The following is a 25,500-nucleotide window of genomic DNA, read 5'->3' as shown; positions in this document are numbered from 1 at the left end:
AGGAAGTTTTCTTTTCTTTTTAAAAGACTGTCTCAGTAATTAGTCATAGGGTGGGGCCTTAATTCACTAGGATTTAAGAAGAGGGTGGGACATTAAAAATATGTGAGCACACAAAAACAAAATCCCAAACAGGGAGAGCCCAGCAAGGAAGAAGCCATCTGCAAGCCACAGAGAGGCCTTCCCAGAAACCCTTTTGTCACCTTGATCTTGAATTTTCCAGTCTCCAGAACTGTGAAATACGTTTACTCTGTTGATTAAACAATCCAGCCTACAGTTTCTTATTATTGGAACCCAAGCACAAATCCAGGTATATAGTCAGAAGTTCACTTGCTAATCCATGTGGTATGGACTTGTTAACGTTCTAAGGAACTGACTGTTTCCACACTGGATACACAAGTTTACGTTCCTACTAGAAATGTAAGGTTCGGGGTTGGGGATTTAGCTCAGTGGTAGAGCGCTTGCCTAGGAAGCACAAAGGCCCTGGTTCGGTCCCAGCTCGAAAAAAAAAGAAAACTAAAAAAAAAAAAAAAGAAATGTAAGGTTCTACCTTCTCCACATTCTTAAGCTTCATTTTCTTTTTTAAAAGAGGACCTTACAATGTCACCCAAGCTGGCCCCAGACACACACTTTTCCTGTCTTAACCTCCCAAGGGCTAGGATTACAAGTATAGACCACCACACCTGACTGAGCTCAATAATTTTTATTTCAGTATCATAATAATAATACAGAATAGCACCCAATGACAGGAGACTGACCAGAAGAACTAGAATACAGCCTTATAATAGATAATGCAGCCACTAAAGTAATCATAAGGATGTAGAATAAGAGCTCAGCATATAATTTTATGAAACAAAAGCCAAGCGGGGCACCACCTTTAATCCCAGCACTTGGATCTTTGTGAGTTTAGGATAGCCTGGTCTACAGAGTGAGATCCAGGCCAGACAGAGCTATGCAGTGAGACTGTCAAAACAAAACAAGATCTAACAAAATAAGATAAGAAACTCAAAGCAGAAGCTACCGTTTTGTAGCTCAGTGGTTAAGAGCACCTACTTTTACAGAGGACTGGGGTTCGATTTCCAGCACCCACATAGTGGCTCATAACCATCAGTCACTTCAGTTCCAGGAGATCTGAACTCTGTAGGCACAAGGCATGTACGTGTTGCATATACAAGCATGCACACATACATGTAGGCAAATCCACATAAAATAAATAAAATCTTAAAAAAGAAAACCTTTTATCAACCTGGGAGGATGGCTAGGTCTGTAAAGTGCTGGTGACACAACATGAGGGCCTGGTCTTGGATCCCTGGCACATACATGACACATGCGACATGGGCTAGAGAGAAGGCTCAGTGATTAATAGCATTTGTTCTTAACAGCAGACCTGGGTTCAGTTCCTACCATCCATATGGTGGCTCACGACCACCTTTAACTCCAGTTCTAAGTGGACTCAATGTCTTCTTCTGACTTCTGGGAGTACCAACCATGCATATGATGCACACACATTCAGGGACAAACTCTTACACGTAAAATACAATAAGCAAATCTCCGAAACAAAGCATTAGGCACGGTGCCATATGCTTGTAATCCTAAGAGCAGAGACAGGAGAATCTTTGGTAAGTGAGTCTAGCAGAATCTATGACGTCCAAGTTTCATGAAAAACCCTGTCTCAAAAAAAAAGGTGGAGAGGATCATCAAGGTGGTTCAGAGGATAAAAGCCTTTGCCGCACATACCGCGTGACTGGAGCAGAACCCATGAAACTGACTTACAGGTTGAAAGAGAGATGCACACAGTTTGTGACACATAAGCACACCCACGCATACCACACACACACACACAAGCATGTTCACACACATACACACTCAAAAAATGAAATAAGCCTCTTCTGTGGAGCTGCCAGAAATCACTGTAGAGTTTCCTCAGAAAAGTAAAAATAAAACTACCACAATATTCAGCTATACCACTGGGTACATATACCCAAAGGAGTGGAATACATCCTCCCTCCGTAGAGATACTTGTACGTGAGTGTTTACTGCTGGAGTACTCAGGATAGCCCAGATAAGAGAACCAGTCTAGAAGGCCATCAACAGATGAATCAATACACCATACATACAACAATCGGATTTTACTCAGCTGTAAAGGAGACGCAATTAAATCCTTCTCAGGAAAATGGATAGAACTCGAGGTGATTTTGCTAAATCAAATAAGCTGGACTCAGGTAAATGCAAGATGTGTGTGTGTGTGTGTGTGTGTGTGTGTGTGTGTGTGTGTGTGTGTGTGTGTGTGTGTGTGTATGTGTGGTGGGGAGAGACCGGACTGGTGGGGGAACAAAGGAGATGTACAGGACTTGTGAGCGTAAATATGAGCACAGTGGGCTGAGATACATGATGAAACCTGGTATTTTGTACTGCAGCTAAAACAGATTAAAGGCAGGAGATGGAACCTGTGTGAAGTGTTGCCTAGTGTGTGTGCAGACCTGGCTCAACCCCATCACCACCACAAAAATTTAACTCAGAAATTAAAAATCTCTTAGATTATGTAACGTCCCTTTTTATAAACAAAGTGGGTTTGATTTATATTTTTAGACCACCCATATTTTCTAGCACAAGCAAATATTGTTTTAATTAGCTTTTTAAAAAGGAGGAGTTGAGGGCTGGAGAGATGACTTGGTGGTTAAGAGCACCTGCTGCTTTTTCCAGAGAATCTGAATTCAATTCCCTGCACCTCCATAACAGCTCACAACTATCTGGAACTCCAGTTCTAGCGAGTCCAACCCCCTCTTCTAGCCTATGAGCACCAGGCACACAAGTGATGCACAGAAATACATCAGGCATAACACTCACACGAGTAAGATAAAATAAAAATAAATTAAACGGGGTTGGAGCAATAGCTCACTCATTAAAGTGTTTGCTGTGCAAGCATGAGAACACACACACACACACCACACGCACATACACACACACACACACACACATACACACACACACACACACACACATACACACATACACACACACCACACACACACACACATCAGACTGAGATAAAAAGTATATGAGGCATGATGACATATGTTTATAATGCCCACAGTAGAGAGTAGAGGCAGGGTTATCCCTGGGGCTCACTGGCCAGCCAGGATAGACAGCCTCATTTGGTAAGTTAGTTAAAGATCTCAGTGAGACACCCTGTCTCTGAAAACAAAGAAAAATGACACCCAAAGTTGTTCTCTGGCTTTACCCCCCACACACAAAAACACACACCACACACACACACACACACACACACACACACACACACACACACACACACACACACACACACACAAACACCTCCAAAGGGAAGGAATACCTTTTGAAGAACAGTGAGTACTAATCAAAACCCAGACTGTAGAATAAAGACACTGAAGTGTAGCTCTTCACAATTGATGGCTTCCAGTTGGAGTGGGAATGGGGGTGGGAGGAGGATTCCGTTTTCTTTACATGGCTGGCCACTAAGACTTTGACCATGTTCCAATGGGGACATGAGCAACAGAAATTAGACTCGTGGTTCTTGTTTTGTTTTGTTTTGTTTGGGGGAAGGGGCGTGGAAGGGTGGGAATATGATCACAGTGTACTCTATAAAATTCCCAAATAATTAAGAGAAATATGTTGGGGACAAAAAGAGTAGTATATCTCCTTGTTAAAAGGCTGCATGATACATATTTGAAAGAAAAAAGAAATGTATAAAGAAAGATGTCAAGTGCTCAAGTGGTTAGCATTATGCCTAGATACAGAGTTACAGATAATAGCCTCATTTTAAGCAAACTCGCTATATAAAAAAATTGAGAAAAATGTAAATTTATACAGATCTATGTTTTTATCATATTTTTAGTCCTGCTCAAGTTGGTTAGAGAATTTTTTTCCATAACTGGACAAAGTGCTGGGAATAGGTGACTGTTGAGTGCTCAGGCCTAAGTGGGAGATTGATTTGACCCCACTAAGGCTTAGAGGACATCATGGAAGAGAGAGGAGAAAGAGTGGGAGAGCCAGAGGATTTGAAGGCTGGTTTCTGACCATGACAAGACCGTTATACACGAACTCACAACTTCTATGACTATCTCGCAAGATCAAGCCACTTAAAAATTCCAGCATGGCTAGCAATGGTGGCTCCGAGCACTCAGGAGGCAGAGGCAGGGGAATCTCTGAGTTTGAGGCCAGCCTGGTCTACAGAGCAAGTTCCAGGACGGCCAAGGCTTCACAGGGAAACTCTGTCTCAAAAACAACTACTACTACAACTAGTATAACAACAACAACAACTACTACTACTACTACTACCACTACTTCCAGCATGGATGGAGGAGTGGCTCCTGGCGCTCCATCTCCATCTGTAGCTGAGGAGCTAACAGCATTCAATGGCTGCTGGAGGATAAGGAGTAGTTTTTCTTTAAGGGGTGTTGGTTGTCAGATAACAAAATGATGCCCCATGCACATGCAGGCAGCACTAACTGGACTTGGTGTTATAAAGAATGAGAAGAAGAGGGCATGAAGGTGTGAGAGGCATGTCTTGGAGGTTCTAGGGAATGGGGAGGAGGATTGAAGGTGAAAATGACCAAGATACATTGTATATATCATGGGATTTGTCAAGAAAAATTAAGTATGTTTTTAAAAGAAATCCAGTTTTAATATGTATCTCTCTGACTATTAGTAGAGATGTGGACATATTCTCATGTCATTAGATAAGTAAATTTCCTTTTTTATGAACTATCTATGTTTCTCATAGAGCCTCTGTGCTTTTTAAAAAGTCAATTTGTAAGCTGGGTGTGGTGGCATATCCCTTTAATCCCAGCACCTGGGAGGCAGACACATGCAGATCTTTGTGAGTTCTAGGGCAGCCTAGTCTACACAGAAAATTTCAGAGCACTTAGAGATACATAGAGAGATCCTGTCACGAAAAAAATCAACTTGCATGCCTAGTACCCACAGAGGCCAGGAGAGTGTGTCAGATTCCATGGAACTGAAGTTACAGATGCCATCATGTGAGTGCTGGGAATCAAACTCAAGTCCTCTGGAAGAGCAACCTGGGTTATTAACCACTGAGGTATCTCTTGTATAAGTTCTCCACATTTAAGAATATTAATAAGGAGAGGGAATTCTTCATGAAACCTTTACATCAGATCTTATTTAAATAGTATTTCCTAGTTCATTTAAAATTAGTTATGATGTATAAAATCCAATCCAGTATTAATTTGGACCACAGAAAGAAAGAAAGAAAGAAAGAAAGAAAGAAAGAAAGAAAGAAAGAAAGAAAGAAAGAAAGAAAGAAAGAAAGAAAGATAGATCAATCGATCGATCTCCCCAAACTCTGGCTGAAGAATTGGCTAGTAGGAAGAAACCAAGGCTCTCAGACATGATACGCGGCATACTGAATATAGGAATTACATCAGTGGTAACGCAGTGACACATACACACTATCAATGAGCAGCTTTATCATCTGTGTATGATCTTCTCCAGAGTTCGGCACAAAGTAGGAAGTATGTATAACTAAGCCCCTTATGTGCAGATGGCAGCACAGACCTTGTATTCTGCATACCTACACACATGTAGCAAGAGTAGAGACATTAAAAAAAAAAAGGCTTGGACATCAGACCTGATCAAGCATCATCTCATGCCAATTATACAAACTGACACAAAGGCACTTCAGTGACATCATCTGTAAAATGGGGATGATATTGGTTTCTGGGGGTTGCTATGAGCCTTGAATGAGAGAAAGGAAAAGTACTCAGCCCAATGCCTAGTACAGAGTGGGAACACAGTGGGGCCACTTCTGCCACAGGCATTCCTCAGAAGTGCCCTCTAGTGGGTGATGGTATTCTCCTCCTTTGTAAAGTGGGCCACACCTGACATGGACCCAGTAGAGGAAAACTGAGATTTCCCAAAAAGGTATTGTTCCCCATTTATCAAAGACTTTTTATTTAGACTGGATGTCCATGAGTCCAGCTGACCTGCTGTTGTGTAGGAGGAGATCCTTTCCTATCTAAATCTACCTTGTTTCCCATCTGAATGGACCTTCTCATTCCCACTGAATTTTCCCAAGAGCCACTGACCATTATGAGACCCCTTGCTCAGCTGAGCCTATCCCTCAGGCAACATCCCCTTGGTTGTACTCACCCACACAGTTGTCACAGATGCTACAATGGGAGGCCCTGGGAGGCCGGAAGATCTTGCATGTATAACAGTATTTCAGTTTCACAATCTGGTTGTTTATCTGGAAATTCTTAATACGAGGAGGTGGTCTCTGGCCCTGTGGCACGGCACCATTGGTGGCTTCTGTAATCAGTAAAACAGCTTTAATTCGTTGCTATTCTTTGTTTGAGTCCAAAGTCTCTACACGTTATACCATGAGAGGTAAGGGCTCCTGTTTTCCAGGCAAACACTTCTACACTAGGATTTCAACATCACACTGTATCCGCCCCACCTCTACTGAATGCTATACACCTCTGAGATGTACATGTAAAAGATGTGTCTTCAAGGGTGTTGGGTTGTGGGGGGTTGATTACAAAGAAAAAACTTAAAAAGAAAAATGGCAAGAATCTGAAATGAAAGCGTCTAATTTGACTAACAATCACAAAAATAAAATGAAAACATAGGCATGCTGGTAGCATGCCTTCAATGTCAGCACTCAGGAGGCAGAAGCAAGCAGACCTCTGTGAGCCCCAAGTCAACCCAGTCTATATAACAAGTTCCAGACCAGCTAGGACTACATAGTGAGACCCTATCTCAAAAAAAAAAAGTAGGTTGATTTAGCTCAGGGTAGAGCGCCTGCATGTTTAAGGCCCTGAGTTCTGATCCCCAAAAAAAAAAAAAAAAAAAAAAAAAAACAAACAAAAAAGTAAACCACAAAATCACTATCTCTACCTACTATAATTAATAAATATTAAAACAAAGATAAATACACAGTGTTCCCAGAAAGTTCAAACTTATCTTACTAGTGAAAAACACATTAGCAGCTACAATAATTTTAAATATATATGCTCTGTGACCTAGTAACTCTACTAGCAAAATTCAAAGAGAATTTACAAAGCATGGTTATGCAAGAATATTTGAATAGTGTCCTTCTTGATAGGAGCTAAAAGCAGTAGAACTAGATTTTGAGGAAAGACTCAGGTACAATACACATTAGAGACCAGCCTTGGCTACATGAGACTCTGCCTCACACAAACAAACAAAGTCTAGAGGGGAGGAGCATGCTCAAAGTCCATTATATACTAATGTGAAAGTATCTTTGTGAAACCTAGTGCCATATAGAATTAATATATGCCAATATATGCAAATATTTCAAGGGCCTGGCGAGGCGGCTCCTCAGTTAAGAACAATTGCTTCCCTTTCACAGGGCTTGTGTTTAGACCCCAGCACCAACAAGGAAGTTCACAACTGCCTGAAACTTGAGTTCTAGAGATCCAACGTCCTCTTCTGCCTCCATGGGTGCTCCATTTACATGGTGCATTTACATACATGCAGGCAGAACACCCATAAACAGAAAATGAAAAGAATTGTACCTTTTAAAGAATTGTTTCAAAACTAAAAAGGAGTAAAGGCTAGTGAGACAGCTCAGCAGGCTAAGCAAGGCATTTGCTGCCAAGCCTAATGGCCTGAGTTTGGTCCCTAGTGGAAGGACAAAACTGACTCCTGAATGATGTCTTCTGGCCTACACAGACAAACACACACAGTGGTACATGCAATTACCACTCCAAAGTAAATGCACACATGCATGCATGCATGCATACATACATACATACATGGGATAAAAATTATTTGATGATAAATTCTATTCTAAAGGGGGTAACTTGCTTGTATTAAAATAGCTGTATTTGTATTAAAGAGAAAAAAGAAAAACACACTAAAAACATTTCTATGCTAGGTTGTTTTAAATATCTGATAATTCCCTTAACTTCACTCTTAAGGAGCCCTTAGTAGGACAAACAGTACGAATCCTTAATGCCATTTTACTTAATATCAAACTGCTTCCCAGACAGACTGTATGAATTTGTACGCCTCCCCATCTGCAGCATATGAGTGAGAGGCGCTGGGCTCAGCACACCTTTGCCACAAAGTAACATTCCAAAAACATTCGCTTTTGATTTTAAAAATCTCTGCTATATGGAACATTTTTTCCTTTTTGTGCAAAGTGGTGTAGGTACTGGGAAAGGAAACATTAAGTGTACAACAAGGTCCGAGAAGATGAAGCTAGCTGTTCATAAGGTGATGGAAGTCCCAACATGCCACTTTAATAAGTCCTTATATGTGCTATACAGGAAAGTGTGAGGAACCCAGAGTTCATGGCAGAATCCGGGGGAGACTCAGGGGTAGAACAGGGGGGTACTTTAAGAGCAAGACAGAGGGGGATTGTCCTTTTATTCTGTTCTTCTCTGTCTGCATTATTACTGTTTCATAAACTACTTTCTCGTCCCCATGTGGGTTCAGCTAATGTCACCATGCCTTGCCTCTACTTTATGCTCACCCATCATTCCCCTGACCTCAGCCCATGCCATTGGAGCTGAGATCTGTACATGCAAACCAATTTCTCCTTAGCTCCTCTAAAACAGACTGAGTTTTCCAAAAAGAAATACACCGTGAAAGTTAGGGGAAACAGTTCAAATAAACAAACACAAAGGAGTGGCAGCCTCAGGGCAACATCAAAGAACTAGCGCCAGCCACACACTGGCACTCTACTAACACAGATGCTTAGCATCACAAATTCTGGGTCACAGAGCTTGTCATACAGCTCAGTAGTAGAGCCTGTGCCTAGCCTGCCCAGGGGATTGGGCTCAATCCCCCATACTGGGGGGGCAAGGAGGTAACAGACCAAGTACTGAGTCACTTTTTTTCTTCTCTTATCTTGTTTGGATGTGGATTCAAGCTACTGTGAAAACAAAATTGAGAAACACTTAACATAGCCACTGCTGCTGAGTTAGTAGACCCCTCCCCCACTTGCCTCTAGTACTCGCATCACTGACTTCTTCGCAGTGGGAACTCCCAGGATATTCCCTTTCTAGTCTTGGATGTTCTGTTTAAATCCATGAAGCCGTCATGGCTCCTGGTGGTGCTACATTCCAATCTCAGAGTCTCGGACTGTAGAGTTCTGAGCCTGAAGTCCGTTCCTTTACTCCTCTGAGTGGTTCCTGGTACTATGATTGCCCTCTCTCACTTTGTGCGACCCCCAAAAGCAGGAATTTTTGGTCAGGGACCCATGAATGCACTTCAGAAGAGCTATGAAATTACATCCAAAGTTGTATGTATATGCAAAAAAGAGCATTTTAGGGGCAGACCGCTTATAGCTTCCCTCAGCAAACAGATATGTAATGGTCTCCTCCAAAAATGGAAAAGACACTGTCTCGCCAACAATTCAGCATACCTTAGTAACAAACTCTTTCTTTGATGCAACCCAACACATGGGATAAGAAAGCACATGTGACTATACAGTACTTGTTGTACTTATCTGACTGAAGTCACAGTAGCCAGTCATAGGATCTCAAAGAAAAAACTGGAACAGGAGTCTGAATCTGCAACAGCTATAATTACTCCCCTCCCCAACAAGGCCGCCCATCTCCAGGACTCACCTATTTCCATTTCTATGAAAGCTGCTTCATCTGGTAGTGCTCGAGGGATCACTCCAGGGTCACTGAAACTGGTCCTCAAGAGTGTGGCCATAGAGAAAAGAAAGAGCATAGCAGCAAACACAGGGATGGCAGGAGACAGCTGGACAGCCAGATAGCGACACCTGAAGAGAGGAAGCAAGTTAAGATTTTTCCAAGTTTATGTAGATCCAGCTGTGACAACTGTATCGCTCTGGTCTCCAAATAAGAACAGAAGATCTCCAGGGCAAACACTATGTCATTTACTTCCCCCAGAAAGTTCCAAATGCTTACGATGTGATTCTGAATACAGTGTAACCTTGGTACATACTTGATTGAGGTCACCTATGGCATACAAAAACAATCTGAAAGGAACTCCCTTTCACCTAAGTTAACTCATGCCTCTTTATCATAGGGCCCTAGGAACATTCTGTCTGCCTCAGGAAAGGTTGACACTGGCTAGGGACAGAGAAGTAACAGAGCCTGGACTTGTAAGCACCATAGGGTACTTTTGCTCCGGGATCATTCAGAGCAGTTCATATCCATTCATCCGGCATTAGGACTGAGCTTGATGAAGAGGAGAAAAAGTAGGAACAATCAGGAAGCAGGCTCACCGTGGCACACAGAGGGTATCTAAGCATGCTTTAAGACCAGTGAAAAGCTTCCAGACTGCTGATTGAGTCTGTAACGTCCATTCATTCTGTCTCCCCAAATAGCTCAGCTAATGAGTGATGAATGACCATCAGCAGTGGGATAAGAAACCTCCTTAACGCCACTTCCCAACACCATATCTATTTCTGTCTTCCCTCATGATGCATTTTTTTCCTCTTCATACCCCAAATGGACTTATCGTTCAGGTCCTAGAAACATCACTGTCACCATGGCAACTCTAATTTACCATCTACCAGGCACCTGTTAACTACTTTAAACACTATATTTCATCCACGTCTCACACCTAAGCTACAAGCTAGGACCCCTTGTATTTATTGATAAATGAAGAATTTGGGATTTAAAGAAGTCTTGTCTCCTACAAAAGGCCTATGGGAAGTAGCATTCCTCCTGCCTTCACTATGAAGGCCCTGTGTCATTTCAGTATGTTGATTTCACCTCCCTCAACTTGACTTCATAAAAACAAGAAACTGGTTTCAGGGAACCTTGGTGTACTGGCTGGTTTTGTGTGTCAACTTGACACAAGCTGGAGTTATCACAGAAAAAGGAGCTTCAGCTGAAGAAATGCCTCCATGAGACCCAACTGTAAGCCACTTTCTCAATTATCGATCAAGGGGGGAGGACCCAGCCCATTTTGGGTGGTGCCATCCCTGGGCTGGTGGTCTTGGGTTCTCTAAGAAAGTAAGCTGAGCAAGCCAGGGGAAGCAAGCCAGTAAGTAACATCCCTCCATGGCCTCTGCATCAGCTCCTGCTTCCTGGCCTGCTTGAGTTCCAGTCCTGACTTTTCTTGGTGATGAACAGCAATGCGGAAGTGTAAACTGAATAAACTCTTTCTTCCCCAACTTGCTTCTTGGTCATGATGTTTTGTGCAGGAATAGAAACCCTGACTAAGACACTTGGGTTCAAATTCTGGTTCTACTAACTCCCAGTTGGGTGATTGCAGATCTGTAAAATGGGGATAATAATAGTATTTCAGGAGGTCACTGTGTAGACCAAATGTACTAGTATAAAAAAGTGCTTAAAAGGATACTTGATGCATAATGGACACTAAATAAATAACCTTTATTACTATTAGCATCTGATTTTAGATTTGCTAGATCTCCATTCTAGTAAGGGAACAAAGAAGCTATCAATAAATACTTGTTGATCTGAACTATCAAAGCGAATGAATGAGAGTATGTGATGAGCAGTACCACTGACCTATTTTTATCCATCTCCTCCCGAGGCACATTTCTCCTTGAAAACAGAGCTCATCACTGGAGGCAGACTATAAGTGGATAAGCAAGGAGGAGTGGAGGGACAGCAAAGAAAGGACGCTAGGAAAAAAGCTTACTTTGTCAGCACGGCAACGGAGCAAGCCGCAGTCTTATCAGGGCACATGTCTAACAAGCTGCATGTTTGCTCCAGTTGTAGAACAACCCCCATGAGATGCTCCCCTGCCTCCCCTCCACAACATAAGTGCACAAGGTGGGGGTTGTGAACTCATGGTTATATTAGGCTAATGAGTATTTACAATGAAAGTGAGCTCATGTATTGAACCTGCAAAATGATTTCAGTGGCCTATTCATTTTAAAATATAATTTGTGGTCTTAAACTTTCTTTTTAGCAATGTATTTTCTTCTCCTAAAAGTCAAAAGGACATGGAGGGAGCATGTCAAGAACTAAAGGATCTGGCAAATGGGTTCAGGGTAACTAACCTACATATCACTAGTTTGTTTCCATTCCTCCCGTCACAGGAACACATAATCAAAAAGTAAATTCAGAAACAAAAGTCACCACCACTTGCCAGAGACCCAAAGGACACAGGAGAATCATAAAGTCATGTTTCGTGAGCAAGTCACGTGTAATCACTGCACTAACAGAAAACAGATTTCTCCCCAATCATTGATCATCTGTAAGATCGATCTGCAAAACAAAGGAGCAATGTCACCAGGCCTGCCTTGTATAGAGTCTCCAATCCAAGAGGGAGAGCTCATGGGGCCCCAGCCATAAACAAAGAAAACTACAGTCAATTAAGGAATGCTAAGAGCAGGAGAAAATAGTCCTGGCCCCAGGGAAGAGTCCTCTAATTGGTTATCTTAACACTGAAAGGACTGAACAACTTGTGTGGGTATGTATGTAACAATACAATTAAAGAAAAAGAGACCATATTTCTAGAGGGAGGGGGAGGTTCATGGGAGGGACTGGTAGAGGGAAGGGAAGGGGGAAATAATGTAAATATATTCTTTAAAGCTTTAAAACAGCAGAGCTATCTGATTATCCACGAAAGGGAGGTTGTTGCTCTTTTGAGATTATTTATTTTGCTTTATGAATGAATGTCTTGCATGCACGGAGGTATGTGCACCATGCACATGCCTGGTACCCTCAGAGGTCAGCAGAGAGTGTTGGATCTCTGGAACTGGAGTTAGAGCTAGTTGTGAGGCACCATACGGGTGCTGGGAACCAAACCCAGATCCTCCTCAAGAGCAGCAAGAGCTTTTAATCACTAAGCCATCCCATTTCCTTTTATTTAAGGAGCTAGTAAAACCACCACCAAAGGAAATATTCAAATCACTGCTGGTCCCTACAAAGAAGAACCAAAAAGCTCGACTAAGTCCAATTCTAACACCTGCTATAGACTAGACAAAAGACAACTTCGATTTGAATTATACTACACCATCAAGGATAAAAGTCTCTGTAATCTCCATACAGACTATCTTCTGCACCTGCTAAAACAATCCACTCTGTATGTCAACAAGCACACAACAGGCTTATTGTATTACTCTACTCCAGAGAGAGGCTACAGGCAGCCAGTTGTCCCTAGTCTGTGGGCGTGGTTAGAAAGGCAGATGGGGGACCAACAGGCCTTTCTACTCCAAATAGGAGGAAACATGGAAAGCTAGCAACTAAGACTATTGTGGACTACAGCCTATGATGGTCTCTCTCATCTAAATAAACATGTTTAAATAAAAAAATCCTCGTAAGCAAGGAATGGGGGTGTATGCCTGTAGTCTCAGCTATTCAAAGCCTGAGCCCGGAGGCTCATGTTCATGAGTTCAAGACCATCCCAGGCAACACAGAGAAACACATGCTAAAAGAAGTTCTATTCAATGTGGAGAAGTTGAGGATACAACTGATCAAAGGTCACATAATTTCAATAAGGAAGACTAGATTCAAGAGACGCATCACCAATAATAGTGACTGTAGTTAACAGCAATACTTGAAAGTGACTCAAAATAGATTTGAAGTGTTCTCTCCAGAAAAAAATAAGTATATGAAGTGCTTGCTTCATGTGTTAAGAAGCTACATTTTAACCATTCTACAAAACATACATGCATCAAAATATGTTGTTCACTATAAATATAGTTTGTATTTATCACTTTACAAACATTTTAAAATTTTTTGACAGTTTCATAACTGCAGGAAGCTGGAAGTCTATCTTTGATAGAAATAAGGTCCTATAAAATTTCATAGTAATTACCTAAAGTCAAGGTAAGCTCAAACTTCACCAAGTTGTCTTAGAGAAAGACTTAATCTGTCAGCTACAAGCATAAGCTTATTGTTTTTAAACCCCTTCTTCTTTCCACAGATATCATTTCTTGGAATAATGATATCCATACACTCGTGGAAACAGAAGTCTCCTTTGTCTTCCAAGTTCCAGGAAGCTTTCCCCCTTCTAGGGCTTAGACTTTCCCTTTCTTACTTGATAAATAAACCATATGCCTACCAAGCATTCATTTCTGATACCTGAAAGAGCACTATCATTTTTAAAATATCCTTTCCCAACTCCTTGACTGACCCTCAGACTTCCATAGCTGGGCTAGAATACTGGATTCCCATATGTTCCCATGAGCCACATGCTGGTACTGACTAGCAGTATCCAGCAGTGCCAGGCTAGGGTAATGCGTCATGTCCCATGCCCCACCCCCAGCATGCTAGTTTGTTGGAAGAATGATAGTAATGGCACAGACTTCAATTCATTTGAAAAAATAAATCTCAAAATAGATTCATGAGTGAGGCTGGTAAGAGAGCAGATTCCATGTTAGGGCTCTACCTCACAGACTGCAATCCTAAACTGTTCTACATAACACTCTGTCTCGAAGTCCCTAATAGCTCTCTTCCTACATTTTTAATGTTTTGTTTGTTCTTTTATCAGCACAATCAATAAGCCAACAAGTATTTATTGGTCTAACAACTGAAGAACAAGAAAAATAAGAGCTCATTTTCTTGGGGAAAACATAACTAACATATGAAACAGCAAAAACAGACGCTGAGAGCAATAATCAAGTGTTAGGATGGTGATTCAGACTCTGGACTGTAAGTGGTCAGGAAAGCGCTCTCTTGGGGAGCTGGTGGCTGTTGAAACTGTTCCAATAGCAGCTGTTAAGGATGGCTTTAAGGACGAACTGTGCTTTTAACAGCAAGATGGGTCTAAGGATCCCAGCCTCATAATGCCCTTTGACCTAACATGATAGAAATAACACTTCACTTTCATTCCTCCTAGTTGTCTTCTCATTCCCTATTTCCCTGGCATGCATTGAATGCTTCGCTTCCTACAAAATTCATTCTGAAATCCCAACCTCAATTCAGTTGTATCTGCTGTTCGGATGGAGGCCTTGGTAAATGATTTGTGTCAACCTTAAGTCTCCATCTTCATGAATAAGATTAATGATGCATACTAACAAGAGTCACCATGCCTTTCTATGATATAAGGTTGCAAGAAGACAGCTACCTGTAAGCCATGAAATAGGGTTCGTACCAGACCCTGACTCTGCCAGTACTTTAACCTAAGGCTCTCTAGCCTTTAGAATTGGAAGACATATGAGAAAGCAGAGTCTATAGTAGTTTGTGACGACAACACAAACAGACTAACAGGACTCTATCTCTAGAGCAAAATAATCATGTACAATCACCACCCAGAATACAGTTTCAAGGTTATTATAGCTACACTCGGAGTCTTCTGAAAGGGAGGAAGTCTAAAACATAATTGAAAATTAACCGCCCAGACATTCTGCTACATAACCATCAAAGTAAAATATACAACCCTCATGCTTCAGTCGAAATGGAGAAAAATTAACCACATGAGCATTTTCTATTCTGTGGTGGTAAAAATTCTTTTTTTTAGAATAGATATACCCAGGCATATCTACTCAGTAATTGCCAAATGTTAGTTGTAATGACAATTTTTAAACTTCAATCACAGTATACCCTTGCTTAAGAACTTGGAACAATGCCCTGCTGCCAACCATGTATGTACGTATTAAGCCCCAAAGTCCACAGACCAGTATTCCAAGGTCTTCCATTAACTAGCCTTATCTAATCATCATCACAGGGCTCCTGTCTTCTCATCGCTCCATTTCAGAGACATCCCACTAATTACACTGAATTACCTAGCTTCCTGGTTTGGCAAGAGACACAAGGTGCCTCCTTTGTTCATTCTTAAACAATACTAGCTCTGGCGTCTCGGAGGAAGACTTCTGAAGTCTCTTCTCTCTTTCGGTAAGCATCTCAACGAATGTCAGCTTTGTTCTCTGCACTCACCTTTTCCGAAATAGAGACCTGAATACTTATTAAGTTCCATTCTTAAATGGCATGGTGGCTCATGCTCATAATCGTAGCACTCGGGAGACCAGGATAAGAAAGATCACAGATTAAAGGCCAATGTGAGTTACTTAGAAAGTTGCAGGCCAGGCTTGACTAAGTGGACCCTTTCTAAAACAACCAAATGTACAAACAAATGACTCACTCTCCTTCTTGCCTATAACCCCATATAGTTGTGAAGCTGAAATAGGAGGCCCACGTGGGTTCAAAGGCACTTGAACAACATAAAGAAATCCCCATCTCAAGAAAAGAAAGACTATAATCCTCAGTGGAGGGGGGAGTACAACTCAATAGTGAAGCCTTGGGTTGGAAAGTAAGGACAACATCGAGATGAAACTTTAATGAACATTTTAAAAGCAGACTGACAGTATCTAAGCCATTACTATAAAAATGAAGGAGAGATTAAAAACACACAGAGGAATTCTGAATGAAAGAACCATTGAGAATTATTAAAGGAAATAAAAGTGTTTGGGAGACTCATCTTCAAAGAACATACTTTATCAAGAATTAGGTTTACAGCTAAGGATGTGGCTCGGTTACTCTTGTGCTTGTCTAGCATTCAGGATGCCTAAGGTTTCAACCTCAGCACTACATAAACTAGACATAGTGACACATTCCTGCAATCCCACTAAAGAGAGACAGAGAAGGATCAAGAATTCCGAGTCATTCTCAGCAACATGGTACATTTGAGGCTAGCCAAGGCTACATGAGACCTTGTCTAAGAAGAATTGCAGTGGACTAATAATAAAACAGGTCATTGGCCCTGACGGCATCCTAAAACAGCCATTTGGTTGGCCACGTACAGAACAGTTCTAGCGCACATATAAAGTGCTAAACTGGTGTTCCCATAGCAGCTCCCAAAGGAACACTGTCTTTGGCCAGAGATCATGATAGTTACCTTCACCTGTTCCCAGTCTCAGTGAAGGATGCTCTTCAGGATATACAGTAGATTTCTACCATGTCAAAGTGTCGCTTTGGTCTCTGTAGTTCTGTATTTCCTTAAACCTGTTTAACTGTTGTCAGATCTGCCTTCTTGAGTCATAAGCACCCAGAGTGTCTAGGTAAAGAGCATATCTTGCTCAATTTTCCTCCCAGCACTTCTCATCCTGGGATCCAGGCATAGGAGTGGCAACAGAGGCAATGATCCTTCAATAACTCACAAAGCATCTTACATTTTAAATCTTCGCTTAGAGATAAGCCACAGTGCTCCTGCAAGAATGCCATGCCAGAATGCTCTTAGTTCTGTACAAAATAACCCTTGGTTTCCTAGGAGCATGAGCTTGGCATTACACACAACTTTAATATAATAATTTGAATGTCTTCATAATTCCATAGCTAAAAGATGAGCATTCGGGGTTGGGGATTTGGCTCAGTGGTAGAGCGCTTGCCTAGGAAGCTCAAGGGCCTGGGTTCGATCCCCAGCCCTGAGAGAAAAAAAAAGATGAGTATTCAACAGAACTTGTATAAGTTCACTGCTGTGGGCCTGATTTCGTAAACCACAAAAGGATGGAGATAGTCTCCTGAACCTTTTCCAGCTCCTCCAAGCTAGGATTCTGTGAGTTAAGACTGGAATTTTAAGTGCATCCCGGCAACATTTATTGACCATCTACTCCAGTGCAGATCACCACAGGAGGCTACAGACACAGGAGGTAACACCTGAGCCTGAAAGAGCTTGAAGCTCTGTGGAACAAAAGAGGAATGTAAACCCAACAGAAACAGAGAATAGCCAAGCTGGGTGTGATCTCACAGACCTGTGATCACAATAGTCAGCCGGAGGAAGGAAGCCAGGATCAGGAGCTCCAGGTTATCCTTAGCTACACAGGAAATTCAAGGTCACCCTGAGCTACCCGAGACCCCACCTCCAAAAAAAAAAAATCAAAATAAGAATTCAGATATGTAAGGCATGTCATGTGATTATTAGGTACAACGAAAGGATGTACAGTTAAAGGACTTTGAAAGAGGAGGAAATTTTTGGGTCGCTAAAACAGTTCATTACTATGCAATATTCTTTTTTTCTAGTTTATTCAATTCAGTGACTTCTCTTCTAATACGCACATCAAAAGCACCCATGGGGACCAATCTGACAAAAATTGGTCTGACAGTGCCTTGATACAATTTCCTCCGCATACAGCACGCAGAGGATAAACGCCAAGCATAGCAGCACGTACTTCTATGTAGGGATCAAGGGTCATACAGTCATTCTTGCCACATAAAATGTTTGAGGACTTTGATCCCACTAGAAATCTGGCCACATACTTTAAAAAGAAACCTAACAAGTTCATTCCAGAAGACAATGTGTTTGATCCTTTCCCAAAGCCTACATACACTTCCTCAGGATTTAGTGTTGAACCAGATATCACAAAAGCTTTTCAGTAGCTGGAGAGTTCACAGGTTGTCATGGTCATTCTGCTGTAATGTTCCAACATAAACCAGACAGGATTTGAGCAGAAAGGCATAAATATATCGCTCTTTGTGCAGAAAGCTGAAACTGGTACCCACACACATTTCCTAAATACCCCAGCCCCAGAATTAATCAGAAAATATTTTGCCTTTAAGCATTTTAAATTTTTCATTCCACCTTTAACTTTATACAGACTTACCACAAAGACAGTTACCTACTGGTAATCTGCACTCTCCTTTCGTGCTTTCAGACAGACAGGCAGAATCTCAGACAGAACTACCAGAGGTTCAACAACTTCCTACTGAATGTCCATTCTGCGACAACAACCTTGAGGGATGACCACCTAACTTCTCAGAAACACTTCTAAGGATTTGGTACTAACTGCTCGCAAGCAAAAGATCTTTTACGCCATTTTAGGTATCTAATATCCAAACTGTCCACTGAAAATTGTGGATCACTTTGAACACTCAAGATTTGGAAAGGCAAAATCTCAAAATGCAAGGCTGGCACTTGCACTTGCACGATTTTCATGAGGGGGGCACCCACATGACTGACCAGACTGCTCAAGCCATCTGGCTGGCCCACGGTTATGCCAAACACAGCCATAAATCTGCTCACGCTTGTTCCTAAGCACCTGCTGCCAACAGGACCAGGTTGATAAAAAGCACATCCAGATGCGGAGCAAGATTTGAACTATCTTCCTGGGGGGCCAAAATATAACAGCCAGATGATGCGGAGCCTAGACTTACGGATAATTTGAGAATGAAAACAGACAGCAATCTGTGTATCCAAATACACAGATTTGGCTAAGACCAAGTGTAGTGTCAAGTGCCATCATCACCTGCCTGAAAATAGGGACTAGATCATTGACTATCTGGTTTCCTTAGGTCTCATTGCGTCTTAATACTAACATTAGAGCCCCAACTCTGTCCTCCAAATCCTACCCTCTACTATTTGACTCAGAATAAATTATTAACTAGTCAACAAGAAAAAAAACCTCCATTCTTCATAGTTATGTTGTGCCTTGTACAGCCTACCATTGGATAGGCACAAGGAAGCACCACTTTGATTATCCATGTGTCTGCATATGTGACTCAGATAAATAGGTATACACACACACACACACACACACACACACACAGAGGCACACACAGGCACACACAAGACTCCACCTTACTTATTAAAAGCATTCATCACGTACAAGCATTCATCGCTGGAGTTCTCTCTTTGTCAGATTTGCACTTCCCCATTCTCCACTCCTAAACTAACACATTTACTTCCTTCTCCCCTCCCTCCCCCGCCTTTACTTTTGCAATATTTACTCTTTCAAACATACAGCTGAAACTCAGGGCAGTTTTACAAACAACTTCACTCTTCATATCTACAAGGAAGAAAGAAAGAAAGAGAGAGAGACAGAGACAGAGAGAGAGAGAGAGAAAGAGAGAGAGAGAGAGAGAGAGAGAGAGAGAGAGAGAGAGGAGAGAAAGAAAGAATCCAAAGAATAATTTCGAAACAGGAATCATCTCGGAAGAACTTATCACGCCTCTGTTGAACAGTAATTTAGCTAATTAGAAGCTTCATCCCATGGGCAGTTTTCTTCAGAGGCCTTCAGGGGCCTAAGTGGAACAGATCCAAGTCACACTCTCTTTAAGCCTTCCAGGTACAAAAGAAAAAAGAAAAAAAAATAGCCAAAAAGCCACAGCTTTGGGTGTTTCTCCAATTCAGCCATAGCCTGAAAACAACTCTCATAACTGTCATGAGAAATTCCAATCATAAGCAGCTAATGGCAAAGATAGATGGAACCAAAGGAACAAAAAAGACAGAGACCGACATCAGGATTCAACGTGTGCTTCCTTAGAGAAGAAAAGCAGAAACGAAGCAAGAAAAATGTGGAAAGAGTGAGCTGAAGGAAAGCAAACTCTTTTGTGTTATGCATAACCTTGCCTGGCTGCACATGCTCACTTGTATCGCACGGAAGCACATGGTACATTCACACACACACACACACACACACACACACACACACACACTCACACACAGACTGAGCTGTAAAACTCAGAATGGAAAAGAGGTAAGCTTTCAGCAACCTGCCTAACTTCACAGAAAAACTCCACAAAGTCAGAGGCAGTAACAACAAAAGGACCTTTAGCAAAGAGTTCATTTGATCTTATTTTACCAGCTCTGTTATAGAACATTGTAACACTGCTGTTACTCAAGCCAGCCGCAGTCATCAAAAGTAGCAAAGTAGCCCTCAAATCACTCTTAGATGCACATCGAAAGCTTGTAGCCCTTAGACAAAAGCAAAAGTGAGTCCCAGAGGACTGAAGCTCGTTTTAATTACCTACTAAGTTTGGCTGAGGAGCCCCCTCGGCATCTGCCAACCACACCCCAGGATGGGAAGTCTATTTCCAGGTCACCCATGAGCACAAACCATGGTAGGCTCACGTCAGGTGTGCCCTCAGCAGACACACGTACACCTTGTTTCCGCAAGGTCCTTCCTAATACAGTAATCCCAAAACAATTAGCACTGCTCCCATCCCTAGAGCACGGAATCACTCTCAGCATACTCAGTTATCACGCCACAGTGCACTAGACTCCAACTGGTCACCTACACAGACTTCATTGTCTCTAGTATTAGGTGTCACATTGCATAAAAAATTAACTCCAAGGCTAATCAGGCTTACACAGAATTTTTATAATTTTTTTCATACTCAAGTAGTTTTTTTTTTCTTTTTGAGATGGGGTTTCTCTGTGTAGCCTTGGGATGTTGAGTGATTTTTGGAAGAAAGAATAACTCACATTTCCAAAGCACCCATACGGCATTCCCATAGCCCCTTTGTGGTACAGCTGATGCTGGGACCAATTCTCAGGTTCTCAATTCAGTTTGCTTTTCAAATGAACACCTAGGTAAGAACTACCGCTTACAGCAATAGGACCCTGAACAGCAGGTTAAGTGGATATCGTTGAGGGGTATTATAACAACAAGAGTTACTCCCAGAGTTGGGAAGGGTGGAAAAGTCATTTATTTATCACTAAGTTACTGTCAATGAAAGGAGGTGAAAAATTAAGACAAACTTTCTCAGGGCTATGAAACCAATATTAAAATTATTGGCCTTTTTAGGAAGTATGTATTCTACTATAACCACAAAGCAGTGAATTCAATAAATACAGCCTATAGATATCATTCAACGAAAGAGTAAAATCATTCGAGGACCACCACAAGTGCCCAGGAAGTACAGTGTCATCCCTTGAACCCAAGTTAACCACAATCAGACAATGATATTCAATGAAAACTCACTCGAAGGCAAAGAAGAGTGTGCACGTCCCCAGGATGAGGAAGAGGGTCAAGTAGAAGATGCCCTTTTGCCGGGCCATCATGACGCGGCCATCACAGCAGAAGGTATTCCTGCCCGGGAGTTTCTCCCACTTCCTTGTCACCTTCTTTCTTACCACCATCACAGACATGATTGGAGTTCCTGGTCCAAGATGGGCTTCGTGACTACTCAAGAGAAGACGCAGAGGCTGACCTTGAAAATCAAGTCGTCTACTATTGTTGCCACTTGGTCAAACATTATCAAGAGCCCTAAGAAAAAGAAAGCAGGGGAGGCCTTGAGACAAGAGTAACAAAATACAACTGAACACTTGTTTCCCAGAGACAGAAAGATGAACACCGCTTGAAGGAGTGGGAACGGGAAAGTTTGAAAATTTTCTGTTCTATGTTTGTTCTCTAAGAAGGAAAACAAACAAACAAACCAGTTCTCCAGAGGGGGGAGAGTACTAATATTTCTTTTTTTAATATTGGATATTTTTTATTTACATTTCAAATGCTATCCCCTTTCCTGGTTTCCTGTCCATAAATCCCCTACCCTATCCCTCTTCCCCCTGCTTTTATGAGGGCGTTCCCCCACCCATCCACCCAGGGACTAATATTTCTTAAATAATCAATCCTATTTCCAAACCATACTGATGATTTGGGTTCTATGATATGAGTCTTAGAAGTGAGTAGGAATTCTGTAAGTGGTCATCCCAATGACTAAACTTAACACATACATAAACCGAGGACCAGTGAGAGGAAATGACATATCCAGGGTCATACAGCAACAAAGCCGAAAGGAGAAAGCATGCCCACCAACTTCCAGGCCCAGGTACTTTCTACTACATCATAACGTTCTTTACTCTCCTAAAGTAAGAAATCTGTAAAATAATACTAGCAGGTCTGTTGTTGTTGTTGTTGTTGTTGTTGTTGCTGCTGCTGCTGTTGCTGTTCCCTAAGTAACCTTCCCCATGCCTCTTCTACTTCTTCTTTCTTCAATATTCAAATATTACTCACAGGAGGGAACAAGTAACCCTCTGGCTGATATAGCTTATTCTGGGCATTCTGTAAGCATAAACATTGTATTTACACAAAATAGATTTCCCCTAATGAAACCTTCTGTAACTTCCTGAGTCTGAAATGAAACTGTCTCGCTTAACATATGTGAGCCCCTTAATGAAACCACATCACATTGTAGATTTTTTTTAAAGGCTTCCTTAAACAGGAGAGATTCTGGGATGGTTGGCAACTGATGATGGGGTTGGGGGTGGCTGAGGGCGGTGGCAGCAGCTAAGATAAGTCCCCTGGGGGCTTTCTAGGACATTTCCAGCTCCATTCAGCATCCTGGATTTCCAGGCCTCGCCTTTCCCAGTCACTGTCATCCTTCTCTTCCTCTCAGGTGCTGGGCTGTGTCCTCTATTTACTGGCACCACATGCCCCATGCTGGCAAGAATGAGGCGGAAGCCTGCAGCCCGATGAGCAAGAAACAACCAGCCAGCGATCATTCCCGAGCTAGAGAGGGCAAAGGTCCAAAAGGGGACTAAGAGCCTAGCAACAAGATGGAAAGGTGTAAGGCTCAGGAAAGGGGAGGGGGCCCCAGAGGTGCAAAGATCACTTCCTTTGTGTAAAACTAACCTGGAAAACAATCCCCCCGCCCCCATAAACTGACCCAGCAGGAGAACACAGACTAGGAAGGGGGGACCCAACCTGGGAGAAGGAAAATTAAAATCCGTCGGAAAGCAGCGACCGGGTTCAGCAGCCTAGCGCCAGAAGCCAGGGCTGTGCAGCGGGCTCGTCCTCAGAAGGCCCGCCCTGCCTCCGCCACGCAGCCGACCACCGCCCCAGGCTGGCTGGGACGCGCGCCACATCCACACGCACACGCGTCCACAGCTCGTACACACTCACACACGCCCCGCCACGTGTAGTCACCCCGGGCAAAGGGGCTAGGTGGCTGGCGAGCTGAGCAGGGCGGTGCCAACGTCCCTGGGTCCCGGCGGAGCTGAAGGGAGATGCAGCCCTCCAGAGAGCTGAGCCCCGGAGACCCCCCCCACCCCCACCCCTTGTTACCTGAACAAGGGACACTGAACTGGGCTGGCAACTGAGGGCAGAAAGTGCACTGTCCCGGGGGATCCTGTCAGCAGCCAAAGGTGGTAGCGACTTCTCCCTGACAGGGAGGGTGCCTCCTCCTGACAAGGGGCCCCAATGGTCGGGGCCCTAAACCAGCTGTGGCAACCGCCCACCGCTGGCGGAATGGAACGCTCCTCACGTCACCAGGTCGCTCCAGTAGTTGCTCGTCCTCCATTGGCTAAACGATCACAGTGCCTCCACCCCGCCCCCTACGAGTACTACCATTGGCTACTTCGAATGCCACTCCTGAATCCCTCCTCCCACTCCCCCACCCATCTCCTTGCTACAAGCCCACCTGCCAAGCTCCAGCCAGCTTCTCTCTGGGGTCTGAGCACCAGGACATGAAGTGTTCTCTTCTATTAATATAGTTACGCAAAAGCGGAGGCGTAAGGTGATGTGGACCGGACAGGGGAGGAGCCAAGAGTAGCCTCCCCACAAACACACCGCGAGATGCTGAAGCAACACTAGCTCACAAATCCGGACTCTCACCCTGAATTCCATCTGCCCCCGGGCCTCTCCACTGCTGTTTGCCTTAAAATCGACCAAGGTCTGTTCGTGGGCATCTTTTTATGTTCTCTGCCTCCTAAGTCTCATTCAAGAGCCTGGGACTTCCCACGCAATCTGGAAGGCTTTCAGACCAGAAAAAGAATATGAAAAGGGATAACCATATCTGAGAATGTCGTTTTATGCTGTTGAAAACAAGTAATTGGCATTAAGGAAGTTGGAGAAACTCCACTGAGGCAACATAAATATTTCCAGGTAGATAATGATGTAAAGATTGTCAAAAGGCAATCTATTTTCTATTAGAATTTGAGATCTTGTTGGGTGTGGTGAAGCAGAAGCAAGTAGATTTAAAGCCACCCTGGTCTTGCATTTGAGTTTCACACCAGCCCGGGCTACATAGTAAGATCCTGGTTCAAATGCACAAAACAAAAGAACTAGAGATATGATAATAAAGGGAGGGGCATCCAAGACAGAATTTTCATACATCAACCAGATTGATTCTTTCCTTCTGATGCCTCCGGGCAGTTAATTACTGCTACCGAGCCTCTGCTATCAACTGTAGTAACACCATTTAGAAATTTGCGACTGGAGTGGGGAGAACAGTTGAGAATCACATCATTATATTATAGGGTGGATGTTACAAGGCACCGGGTCTCTTTCCCCCAGTATGGCTGATTCCTTCCAAATAATATGAGGGATGATTAAAAGTGGCCTCTCCTTACCTACCACACTGCCTGTGTTAGCAGCCCAGGTTCTCTAGAGCTTAACCAACATTTCCCTAGGGTCATAATAGTTGGAATTAGTTCAGAAGCGACTGTCAATGCTCTCCCAAAGGCAGCTTTGTAGTATTTTTAATTAGGGACCACATACATGGTCAAGAATTATTATTCCTTTATAGTGCTTTGGTCCCATATAATATTAGAACAAAATTCTATATAATGATGATTATTCTTGAAACATTTATGACATCTTCCGATTAAAAATGTTAAAGAAATTAAAAACCACGACCCAATTGTCTTCCAAGAGAAATGTGTTACAATTAATTTGTAGTTGAAAGTATGTCTTCATAAAGCTCCCATCGTTCCTGAGCATACATGCTAACTCTAATCATCGGTTTACTCCTTACGAAGCCTATGACCAGCATTATTGCCTCCAACTCCTGGAGGTATTATTACACACTTGGCATGGAAGGAACAGGAATTTCTCCTGGCCCTATCAGCTCTCTAAATTCCCAGGCCTGTGCACATGTGATGCCCTTAGGAATCGCATGCAAAACCTGGCTGCCATTCTTGTGA

At 42.7% G+C, this 25,500-nt stretch overlaps 1 protein-coding gene across 2 annotated transcripts in view; it reads right to left on the bottom strand.

Annotated features, from left to right (window-relative positions):
• The window catches only part of Zdhhc9 (zinc finger DHHC-type palmitoyltransferase 9), a 35,364-nt gene extending 11,501 nt beyond the window's left edge, over positions 1-23,863 (bottom strand). The window contains exons 1-4 of one of the 2 annotated variants that reach the window (XM_032889704.1): positions 23,642-23,863; positions 21,560-21,844; positions 9,597-9,757; positions 6,148-6,306 (exon numbers count right to left, since the gene is read on the bottom strand). In XM_032889704.1, coding sequence (XP_032745595.1) covers positions 6,148-6,306; positions 9,597-9,757; positions 21,560-21,726 — 487 coding nt within the window. In that variant the 5' untranslated portion in view covers positions 21,727-21,844; positions 23,642-23,863. Of the gene's footprint in view, positions 1-6,147; positions 6,307-9,596; positions 9,758-21,559; positions 21,845-23,281; positions 23,401-23,641 lie in introns of those variants that run through there. The other variant, XM_032889705.1, reaches the window with a different exon arrangement.
• Between the last annotated feature and the right edge of the window lie 1,637 nt (positions 23,864-25,500).

This window comes from Rattus rattus, chromosome X (genome assembly GCF_011064425.1).
Source record: "Rattus rattus isolate New Zealand chromosome X, Rrattus_CSIRO_v1, whole genome shotgun sequence".
NCBI classification, from domain to species: Eukaryota; Metazoa; Chordata; class Mammalia; order Rodentia; family Muridae; genus Rattus; species Rattus rattus.
Note: the sequence above shows the minus strand (reverse complement) of the source record. Positions and strands in the feature narration are given on the sequence as shown.